The 12,301-nt window shown below is 39.9% G+C and overlaps 1 protein-coding gene across 3 annotated transcripts in view; it reads left to right on the top strand.

Moving 5' to 3' along the window:
* sh3gl1b (SH3-domain GRB2-like 1b) overlaps window positions 1–8,840 on the top strand; it is a 129,785-nt gene extending 120,945 nt beyond the window's left edge. For 2 of the 3 annotated variants that reach the window (XM_072593839.1, XM_072593840.1), the window contains exons 9-10: window positions 3,663–3,713; window positions 6,192–8,840. In XM_072593839.1, the coding sequence (XP_072449940.1) occupies window positions 3,663–3,713; window positions 6,192–6,388 (248 nt within the window). In that variant the 3' untranslated portion in view covers window positions 6,389–8,840. The remainder of the gene's footprint in view (window positions 1–3,662; window positions 3,714–6,191) is intronic. The other variant, XM_072593841.1, reaches the window with a different exon arrangement.
* The last annotated feature ends 3,461 nt before the right edge of the window (window positions 8,841–12,301 follow it).

Here is a 12,301-nt window from a genome sequence, read left to right as displayed (position 1 = left end):
TCTTCGGAAGGTCGATGTGGACTTGTTGGGCCGAAGGGCCTGTTTCCATACCGTAGGTAATCGAATATAATCTAATAATTAGGCACAGAAATGAAATTCCATCCCCCACCCAAGTATGACATCATCTACAGCACACGCACGCGTGCACATACGCGCATCCACACACGCGCATCCACACCCCCACACACACACCCCCCCCACACACACCCCCCCCACACACACACCCCCACCACACCACCCCCCCCACACACCCCCCCCCACACACCCCCCCCCCACACACCCCCCCCCCACACACCCCCCCCCCACACACCCCCCCCCCACACACCCCCACCCCCACACACCCCCACCCCCACACACCCCCACCCCCACACACCCCCACCCCCACACACCCCCACCCCCACCCCCACACACCCCCACCCCCACACACCCCCACCCCCACACACCCCCACCCCCACACACCCCCACCCCCACACACCCCCACCCCCACACACCCACCCACACACCCACCCCCACCCACACACCCACACACCCCCACCCACACACCCCCACCCCCACCCCCACACACCCCCACCCCCACACACCCCCACCCCCACCCCCACCCCCACACACACACACCCACACCCCCACCCCCACACACACACACCCACACCCACACACCCCAGCCCAACCCAGGGAAACAGGTTTTTTTGAAAGAGCTGTTGAGATACAGATCCAAGAAGAGCAACACCCTTCACTGCTGATATTTAACCAGTGGCAGGCGAGGCAGTAGCCACTGGTATGTTTCTAGGGGAGGTAGAGGTGTTCCTCAATCAAATGCATTCAGTACCTAATTGAGAAGTAGTGAGGAGATGAACAGAAAATGTTGATAATACTCACCAGGTTATCGCAACATTTACTAAGAGTTACTTTTTCAGTTTTCAAAGTTTTATCAGACTGAGAAAAGTTAGAGATATGCTAAGTTTTGAGGAAGGGATAGGTTGAATAGGATAAAGGAAGGCCTATGACCGGGTGGAAAACAGGAGAGATTTAAAAATGTAAGAGTTAGTTTTCCAGGATCATACAGTATGATGATGGGACAGGAAAAGGAATAAAAGTGTCTGCCTAAATCAAGTGTGCTGCTGACTGAAAACAGAAAATGAGAGGAAAACCAAAATAAAACCAGAATGGGTGTCTGGTAACTGACTGTTCTGGCCTGACCTTACTTCACATTCCCCGTGAAGCTTAATGGAATCTTGATGAACATCACCTGATATTCCTGGACCAATAATTTCAGACCATAATCCCTGCATTTCAGAAGAAAGAGTTGGATCTTAGCAGGCCTCCTCACTACTTCTCAATTAGGTACTGAATGCATTTGATTGAGGAACACCTTGACCTCCCCTAGAAACACACCAATTTACTTTTTGAGCTTCCTGGATGGCTATGCCCTCGCTTGCCACTGGTTGAATATCAGCAGTGGAAGGTGTGTTACCCTTAAGAGGGCAATAATTGTCTATTAAAGAACTTCAATTGATGTTTGTTGTGAAAGCTATTTATGAACCTTTCTACCACAGAATATGCCCCCACCCCCACCATCCTCTGCTGCCTGATTAAATGACCCACTTCCACATTCCTCCTTAAGGGAATTCCACTGTCCGTAAGCTATTCTTAAACACCTCAAAGATCTACAGCATCAGAATATTCCAACTTGTTGACCTACTCGACAGTTATCTCTGAGTGACTATCTCAATATTGAGGAAGAACGATGCCATTTGAGAGTCTCAGTACAGTAATGCTATTGAAATGCATTTTTACAGACCAAAGGACTCACTTAACGTTGTGCTACATTTAGCCTTGAGATACTGGGGTTAGGAGGGTAAAGGGTTCCCACTTCCTACCATTGGCTCATGGCTGTTGTGTTGGACAACAGTAGTTTGGTGTCATCTACTGATGTTCAGTATCAAGCTCAGCTGTGATGTTTTTCACTGTCATTTTGCCTGCCAGCACTCACTGTAAAGGATCTCCACTTGGCAAGGTGCCAGGGAATGCTGGCAATACTGCTGGCGCCAATAAAACCATACATCAGACAGAGTCAGCAATTGCATGAGCAAAGAAAAGCAAAATATTAAGACTAACATCTACTGTTAACATTATAAAGCTTTTGTTGTGAGATAGCAGTACTTGCAGTAAGAACTATGGCCTCTGATTCATCCGTCCCCAAACTAGTTGAAAGACTGTGTATTTTTTCCTAACATAATATGAATTTCTCTGTCACACTATTAGCAAAATGATAGATATTGCAACCATATACTGCCTTGTCAACAGTAATTCAAATATTTTAATGGCTAGCCATAAGTGAACATTACATTCTCTTCATCCTCTGCATAGATAGTTGCTGTCTATCTCTGTGTTACCATGTCTCCACAATGCACTAGATGTTATGCTCAGTAGCAAAAGAAAATCATGTTGAGGTCAATATTTAGTACAATATTTGTCCTCTCAAACTGCTTTTGCCCCCAGTGAAACATCTGTAACCATCAATAGCTTTTTAAAAAAACATGTTCCAGTGGAGGAAATCTGTTATGGTATGCAACTCAATTACATGTTTAGCTTTATCTGACTTGAGCTTTAGATTGCTCAGTGTACCCTTTTTTAGGCAATTTATATTCACTGATTGATGAATTGGTGGTATGAACCTTATTACATTAAGGGACGGTTTAGAATATTTTCCGACAAAAGGCGTATTAGAATATGGAATGCATTACCATGTCCAGCTGTTGAAACCCAGTTGATCATCTTTAAGAGTGAATGCATCAGCAGTTGAAAGAACAGGGAAATGGGATTAGAGTTGATTGGTTAGAAACTAGCTCTGACATTAATTTCATTCCACCCCAGAATTTCTACAGTGCATAGCTTTCTAAATTTGCCATACATCTAAGTTTATTTCAAAGAAAAACTATATCCGTTCAGCATACAAAAGTGGGTGTCAGGAGAAATAATATTGTATAGTACAATCTACAAACAAGCACCATTCTCATTCTGACCGTTTTAACTCTAATTTTGAACACAGGAATGCAACATCATTCAGCCCATCAAGCTGATACAATGTCTACGGTACCATCAGGAATAGAGCTATAGGGGTGGGAGTTCAGTATGTAAAGATGGTCTGAAACGGACAGGAGCAGGAGAAGACATACAACCTGCCAAGCATCCTCCACTATTCCATACTATCATAGGTGATCATGAGCTTCTCCGTCACATTCCTGTCAGCCTCCCATAGCCCTTGATATGTAGAGATAGCCCAGCCTGACATATGCTCAATGATTGAGCAACCAGAACCATCTGTTGTAGAGAATATATTTCAGCACTATTTTGGACCTCCACAGAGGGATGGTTTTGCTAAGGTAGGAGATGGAGGAAGAGATGATTGAAGAACAGTATAAAATCTGTTACATACAGTGATTGGTATTACCATCCTATAAAGTTATGAAGTCCCATCAGTCCATCTGCGGAAAGGTATTGGCATCTGGTTTTTGGTAGATTAAAGAGAGAGGAAAATGACTGAAGATGAAAATTTTGTTAATTGTTGCCAATCAGTAGTATTTGGTTTACTAATTATTGAAAAGATTTGTACACTATATTGAAATTCTTTTTTAATTTTTACCTAACTTTCCCCTGAACAGCCTCCTTCCGTTCAGACAAGCCTAATAGGACGCCAGCCAGCGGATCCCCCTGTGAGTAGGGTAGCTAATGCCCAATTTTTAGTTGTGATGGATAAAAAGACACCAGTCTTTCTGTTGAAGGGGCTGTCCCAATTACTAAGCATTAATGGTTGTATGTTTAACAGTGATGAAAAACTCAACAGTAATATAAAGGATTATTTTTTAAAAAGTCATTAATCACTGGTTAAATCATTTGTCTATTTTCTGTTATTTGGTTTTAGGATGAACTGTACCTCACTGTGACTAAGGTCAATGTGAGATAATTCTTGGGGGTTTTTGCAGTGATAGTATTGAATGTATGCCAATGATCAACTCCCTCAGCTGTGCCACAATCATATTTTCTGCTGTACACTAGAGGTTTCCAAACTTCCCAGCCAATGTTCAGAATTACACAAAACTACAGAACTCAAACAAACCAGGAAGCTTTTAAATCTGTGTCTGGGATATGTTTTCATATGATCACCGAGTTGAACCTCTTTTTTTTTTCTGCTTGCTCTTAATGGTCCATTAATCTTTCTTTGTTTTTGTTCATTCTTTCATTCATTTTTTATTTCATTTATTCATTCAATCATCTGGCTAATACCATGTTTGTCTTAAGATATTCAGATGATGGGTATAGTCCTGGGCTGTGTATCAAAACTTAATGGTTAGAAGAATATAATACTTGCCTTTCCCTGCACAGTATGTCAATAATTGCTTCTTTCTTACATACTATCAATGAGGAGAAAGTGAGGACTGCAGATGCTGGAGACCAGAGTTGAAAAATGTGATGCTGGAAAAACACAGCAGTGTTTTTCCAGCATCACATTTTTCAATACTATCAATGATCACTACACAGCCTGGCATCCAACTCTCACATTATGAAATCACTCATTTGCAAAAGGCAGTGACCACCCAGTTTTGAAAAACGGTGGTCGACACACCCCATATCATTCTAATGTAACTCACTATTCAAATATTTACTTTTTCTATTATTTGCTAAGTTTATTGAATTGCACTTTTATATTTCACTAGTGGAACTAAATTTCTAGCATTATGACTACAATTGTTGGACAATGATCTGTTATTTGTTTAAAACAGTGCCAATGTGTTGTAATAATAAGTAAAGCTAACCACTGGACTTTAGCCTGGAGTAATTGTGATAAACCTTGTATCTACATGTGTTGGTGATCAAGGTGTTTAGTCTGAAATTGTCACATGTACTTTCTATGACTCATGCCGAAACTTTACTTATAGTAAATTGCCCCAAGAGAAACAATAAGGAGAAGACACCAAAACTTAAATGAAAACATTTGTATACTTTTCAAAATAAATGGCAATATAGCCAGGTTGGTAGTTAAGGAAGAGAATTATGCCTTTCTGATTGAAGTTGTATATACAAGATGCAGATAAAAATGAGGAAGGAATATTTAGCAGGTGAGAGCCTTGAAGAGCAAATACAAAGTGCAGACAGACCAGGTGGGAGTTTCAGAGACAGGCAGCTGATGAAGATTAACAAACACATAAAAATGATGAGGATTAGACAAACTGGAACCAGGACAAGAGGTTTAAAAAAAAGTATGATAAATGAGTAGGATACTGTGCAAGATTGGATGAACTCAGGATATATCAGAACAAATTAGGGGCACATTGGAGAGCAAGGATAAAGATGATGAAACACTCATGAAATCTGATGAGGATGAGGTAAAGATGAAGTTAACAAAAAATTATTCTAAGTAATTAACGTATGCTTCTTCATACTTAGTCTAAGAGGATGCAAGTCGGACTGAAATGCCTGAATAGCATCTCACATTCATTCTGTGTTCTTAGTGTTGTGATGCATCAAGCTACAGAGGAAGCTAGACTGGCCGTATACTTGACCCACTTCACCTGTCCAAGTTGCATGTTTCATTACATGACATTACATGTTTTAATTTAACTTTTTGACAAAGTTAGGCAGCCTCTACTTTCCCATTTTTATATCTGCTTTTCCCTTCTTCATCTTTGATCTTGGTTTCATGATTTCCCTTCTCTGATCATGAGATTTGATTCTGCCTTTACCAGACTGCTGTTCAGGGAAATCTCTTGACTCCCCACTGCTGAGACTAGGAAATCAATGCAGTGAGCAGAATGAATCCATGTCACTCTTTCAATCTCTAGGTGTTTTAGCTGGTTTCAAATTCAAATCTTAGTGTGTGATCTGTTACCTTTCTCACCTGAGCCTTTACATTTGCCTCAGTGCCCCTGGGGTTATAGGGGAAACACCAATCAGTGTTCACAGCGAAGTGTTATCCATTGATAAAATGTAAATCATTTTGAGTTGACTGTTAAGTGTGATGCTATAACCAAATATTTGTATGATCCCCATGAATCTGTTTGTCCATGTGGTCCTAAATGGCCAAAGGATAGCTGATATCTTGGAACTATATCTCAGCAAGAAGCAATGTTGTCAAAAGGAGCAAGAAGTAAAAAAAAACTTTACTCATGAATTGTGTTTTGTCTTGTGTGTAGCACACCTAGACCAGCCATGCTGCAAGGCGCTATATGATTTTGAGCCAGAGAATGAAGGAGAACTTGGCTTCAAAGAAGGTGACACCATCACATTGACCAATCAGATTGATGACAACTGGTATGAAGGAATGCTGCATGGTCAATCAGGTTTCTTCCCTGTCAACTATGTGGATGTGCTGGTCCCATTACCTCAGTGAAGATGCTGAACTGGACACCGGATATTGATGTGGAGAGAGGGAGACTTTCAACATTCCTATTAATTTAAAACACTAGTCCACTTCCATGGGTTGTTTCTCACAGTGCAGTGTTACATTGAGTGCAATGCATCATCATTTTATCTTTGAATTGACAAATGTTTGTTCTATGTTAATGTAAGTGCAGCTCCAATTACTCAGCATGTATTGCAATATGGTTGTGAGAGGTCAGCATCTTTCTGCAAGCTGTCCAGTTCTAGCTAAGTGAAAGGGCTTATGTTAGCATTTGCGTTGCAAAGGAAACGGCTGTGATAGTTATTGCTCCCAGTGTATGAGGTGCCCTTTCTACACTGCTCATCCATTAAATTCGTCTCGATTGCACAGCTGATGCACGTGATCATGGGTCACATACATCACCTTCATTTTAAACACATTTTTGTAATTACTGTGGTTCCCAATTCATATGAACATAGGGGTTATATTGATGTAATTCGCAGTGTACAATGACTTGGATTGTGCAGTAGTTCAGACCCTAGCCTTTCAATTCTGATCTGAGTTTCTATTCAGCCTGAACAGATAGGGTGGTTTTCTCCTCTGTCTGCGAATAAAAAGATCATATCTAAAATTAGCTTGGCCGGGCTGAATCCAATATCCGCAGCAGTAAGCTGGCAATCATTCTCATTCTATGGAATACAGTGTGACTGTTGTGGGAATTGGACAACCATCACACTAATGTAGTAGGGGATGCAGCTCTGAGGTTGGAAGAAAGTGAATAGTTAGTCATGTAGAGAGCTTAACCTTGCTGTACCTGACTACTGTGACACTGGATGTCTGAAATGGAAAGTATCCAAGTGGTGGTGATAGCCATTACAAATGAAGCCATGAATTTAACAGGCATTCTTTGTCTAACCCACCACTGCCTCCTATTTTCCCATGTTTACATTAACTATCCACTGTGGAAGATCCTAAGTTTAAGATGTGACTCAAAACAGGACTTTTATCCCTCTCTATTTTAGACTTAATTATTTTTCCAGAAAAATCCTGTCCGCTGGTTCGTGACAGATGTTTTTTCCTCCCTCTCAAGTTATGACCTCGTATAATTGGCAGGGGAACTTAGTGCTTCTGTTGAAATCAATCATTAGCTTTCTTAGAACAGGGAGAAGGGAATACAAGCCAGGTTTCTGCTCATGATCATTATCTGGCTGATGAAGGTGTTTGCAGTGGCCGGGGTGAGGAGAGTATGGAATTATTCAATGCTGTGATAACCGCCAAAGACACACAGTCCATTGACTCAGAAATGAAGAGTAATAGCTCCTTGAATGAGGTTCTGGAAAGTGTCTGGTGTGCTTTGAATCGCACAACAGCAAGAATCAACACTTAGAAGAAAGGAGGAAAATGAGGAGGGGACAAGCATTATTTTTTTAAAATCATTTCAACAACCAACCTAGCCATCAAATAGTTTGGACTGAACAGGTGGGCTGAACATCCGCTCTCCAATCATTGTTAAATCGCAGGCCTGTAAAAACCTTTTGCTGAGGTTGAAGGTTTCTTGCCACTAAAATGAAGTCTCATTCATGACTTTTGAGCAATTTGCACATCAAAGCTGGTGCTATGAATACCATCCTATGTTGTAAACGCAATAAATTTGGAATTGTCCCAGATCTGTCATATAATGAGGCACAATTCAGTCTTTCAGTGGAGAGGGTAAGCAAGGGGTTCCTCTCTCACATTCTTTGACTTTCCTAAGCCCTTGTCCTGTTGCTGCTGAATCTGCTTTATAGATCCAAAAAAGATCTGCACAGGAACAATTTAAAATTCTGACTTGTCCTTCACCCTCTGTTTTCTCTTAACAAACATGTAGATAACTGGAATGAATTTTGTGTTCTGAGAGACTTGAAATGTTCCCACTGTAATTTTCTATGGTCTAACTTTTAGCTCTCTTTGTTTAATGATGAGCAAATTTAACCTTCTGGTAACACTTCCTGTTTTGACCTCCACGATGTTGAATGATAACCTGGTACAACACGTGCAGTATGTATCTGGCAGGCATGCTGTCACACTCCCATATTGACACTAGCTCTTTAACACTAATCATGATGTACCATGTATCTGTCTAGTACTTTTTGATAGTGTTGTCAACTCATCGTGAACATTAGAAGATTGTGACCATACCTGTACTAATGCTTTATGAATTTGATCTATCTTTTGATAATTATAAAAGCCATGGGCTTATAACTCAAAATATGTATCTTTTTTACTGTTTAATCCTGCATGTAGATTTATGTTTAGTACAATTATAAACTATGTAGTGTTTTGTTCAGATTATGTAAAGAATAAACAAATAGTAGGCGATAAGAGTTGGGATTTTTATAAATCTAAAGTTATTTTTTAATGGGGGGGGGGCGATTGGTTTCAGAAACAAGATGTTGAACATTAAATATGTATTTGACTAACATTTTTCCTTGCAAAGCCAAGTGGCTTTGTGTGTCAGCTTCTGTTGTGGTATTCTTGCCTTTGATGAGATTTCTTTACTTCAGAACTTGAGAATTTATCCCCGCTGAAAATCCAATGCAGTACTGATGGAGTGCTTTATTGTTGGAAATGGCATCTCTCAGATGAATTGTTAAATCGAGGTCCCTTGTGCGTACTCCGGTGACCTATAAGGCCATGTAGCGACTAAGAGTAAATTAATATAAAACCAGATTGGAAGCGTTTTTACAAATATATAAAGACAGTAACTGAAGTAAACATCAGTCAAATGCAAGCAGAGTCAGGAGAAAATATGGGGAATGAGCACAAAGACTTCAAACAAATATTTCTTGTCTTCATAGTAGTAGATCCAGAATACAGAGGGTATAACCTTGGTACTGAAGAGTGAGGTAATTAGATTAATTAGCATCTGATACAAGGTACTAGAAAAAATTCAGGGATTAAAATTAAATGAATACATAGGATCTAATGGGCCTGCTGCTTGCAATTCTAAAAGAGAGCTGCAATGATGGGCTGGCCTGATGTGAATTTTCATGTTATGAAAGGGAAGTTGTGCTTGACAAACATTTTCAAGTTTTTTTTTAAAGGATAAAGGGAAAGGTGTGAAACAAATGTTAATATACAAGCTAAGGGCTCATTGTTGGAGTACATTAATAATGGTAATACATGAGCACAAATAGAAGACTAGTTAACTGATAGGAAGCAAGAAATTGAGATAAAGAAGGCACTGTCATTATTGGTAAGCTGTGACTAAGTAGTGCTGCAAGATTCAATGCTGGGGCCTCCGCTTTACAGTGTGTTAAATGGTTTGGACACAGACAGAACAACGGATCTAAATTTGCTGCTCGGACAAAGCTAAGTGAATCTAAGCTGTCAGAATGCAAAGAGACATAGACCAATTAAGTGAGTATAAGTCAGAGGTTATTCACTTTGATCAAAGAAATGGAGACACAGACTTTTTAAAAGTCGCAGAACCTGTTCAGAGGGCCAAACACAACAAAGTTGGCTTGTGGGTTCAGCAAACAATTAGGATGGCTTTATGGATTCCTGGCTGATTATTAGCCTGTTGTAGTACTCATGAACATTCCTTCCATAGGAGATTATGGCCCATAGAAAGTGATGTTACCAAAAGACCCCATCTAGCCTGAATTAATTGGACAGATATTCTCTGGGGTACAGAAGATTGAGAGACAATCTCATTGATACATACAATTCTGAATTGCTGAGTTAGAGTAGGCCCTGAGAGATTACTTCCCCAATCGGAGGAATCCAGAATAAAAGCACAGGATAAGGTATTGATCATTAAGATAAGGACAAATTTCTTCAAAGGGTTAGGGGTCTTCCGAATTCTCTACCCGAGAGGGTTCTGAGTGCACTGTTACTGAATGTGCTTAATGCTAAGATCTTCAAGAAGAGAGAGTATTGGAAAATGGACAAGGAAGTGAAGTTGCAGCCAAGGATTGCATTAATAATATTAAATGGTGGAGCAACAAGTGCCTCATTTAAAAAAACCCCAAAGATATAGAAGCAGAGTTAGGCCATTTGGCCCATCGTCTGTTCCACCATTCTCAACCCCACTCTCCCATCTTCTTCCTGTAAACTTTCTCCCTTTTACTAATCAAGAACCTAGCTATCGCTGTCTTAAAACCTAAGTTTTATCAAAGAGTTGCAGTATATTTATTTATTCTACTGATCCAACAGTGAAGGGAAAAAAACGCTTTGTTTCAACCAGATAAGTTGTAGTTCTGATCAATCAAGGCCATTTAAGGACAGACCTCAATTTTCATGCTATTAATCCATCCAATTATCAGCCTGTTGATAGTACCAGATAATGAAAGTGCCAATATTTTAGTTGTCTGGATTCCCATATGTCAAAATCTTCATTAAATGGTTGGCTGGAGAATGGTTATATTTGTTGGCTAGCCTCCTGGAGAAATCTAAACGCCTACAATCTTATTACTCTGAAATCACAGTCTTCAGCGATTCAGATGCCAGAAGCACTCATGAGTTCTGCATCAGTTCGTTTTTGGTTGGAGAAGAAGTTTATTTTTATTTGGTAAGCTGCATAATTATAGTTTCAGTGACTTCATTCTGTGTCACAATGTACTTCACCTACTTCTGGAACTCTTCCAACTGCTGTGAAATCCAGTTTGAATATTCATTCAATGCTGCAATTGGCGTATCGCAATTCATGAATTTGTTCCAGATTGGGTATTTTTAGTTCCAACTTGTAATAGTTTACTCATAGGATGTTCATTACTTTATACTATCCTGCTGCCTATTCTGTGTGAAGAGACAACGGAATGTCTCTGATTATAAGCAGGACCACACCGAATCCCCTCTGAACAGAAAATCCAAATTTTCTTCACCAAAGAAGAGATGGACATTTGTGTTTGTACTTATTTATCACAAATGAAATAGCAGCATTATGTTAACTTGAACCCTGGTTGTGGTTTTATTACCAGATTATAAGTTTCATAACAAAGGCACAATTGTTTTGATGATGATGCGATTAGACTCCTTACAGCCATGAGGTAGTCTGTCCATTTGGTGCTGAACGTGTTCGTCAGAATAAAATACAGCATTACCAACATCGAGTAACACTCTGAAAAGGCCCTAGCATCTCAGTCATGGAAGGCTGTCACTTTGGAATAGATACCATCTGTTGATCAACTGAAGGCATCTAACAACAGCAAAGAGAAGATTCTACTAAAGAGTTTAAGTGCCAGAACACAACCCTGTTTGACTTGACTGAGAATTTCAAAATGTCTTATCAAATGCTGCCGGATTTGTTCTGACTCTTCAGCATTTTGTGTTTGTTCCCTCGTTTGTATAGTCAACTCAGTACAGAGTAGAAATGCTCAGGAGATCTTTCTGGGTCACTTTCACTCCGGGCAGTTCATTTACCACTGAAACCATTGTGTAGAAACCACAACTGCAGTATCAATCACGAGTCCCAATTCTAACATCAATTTTGTTAAAGTTCCAACCTTCCACATATATAAAAACAACTCTCTTGGGAAAACTGAAATACATCAGGGCCTCTTTGCATGTACTGCCGGCTGGAATGTCTAGCTACATTAAGCGCCATTAGTTTCCAGGAATCGGGACAGACAGCTGGAAAATATTAAGTAGAAGAGTAAACTGGGTGAAGTCCAAATTTCCAATTCACAAGGAAAAAGAAGGTTTTCTGTAAGTTTTATTCAGTGTATTGGCCCTCTAGTTTTGTACAAGTCACGGTTGTATGTGGCTCAATACCACGGGTTTGAGTTTGCTGTCTCTCAGGTTATCAGTCTTGGCAATGCAATTAAGTACAGTCCACAAAGTGTCTCAAAGCAAATGCAACTCCAGTTCAGATTTTCAAAATCATTTTATTAATGAAAACTAAAACTTAAAAATTATATTTTGAGATTTAAAAAGTCTACA

This window comes from Chiloscyllium punctatum, chromosome 24, assembly GCF_047496795.1.
Source record: "Chiloscyllium punctatum isolate Juve2018m chromosome 24, sChiPun1.3, whole genome shotgun sequence".
Classification (NCBI taxonomy): Eukaryota; Metazoa; Chordata; class Chondrichthyes; order Orectolobiformes; family Hemiscylliidae; genus Chiloscyllium; species Chiloscyllium punctatum.
This window is presented reverse-complemented; position numbering and strand designations above follow the sequence as displayed.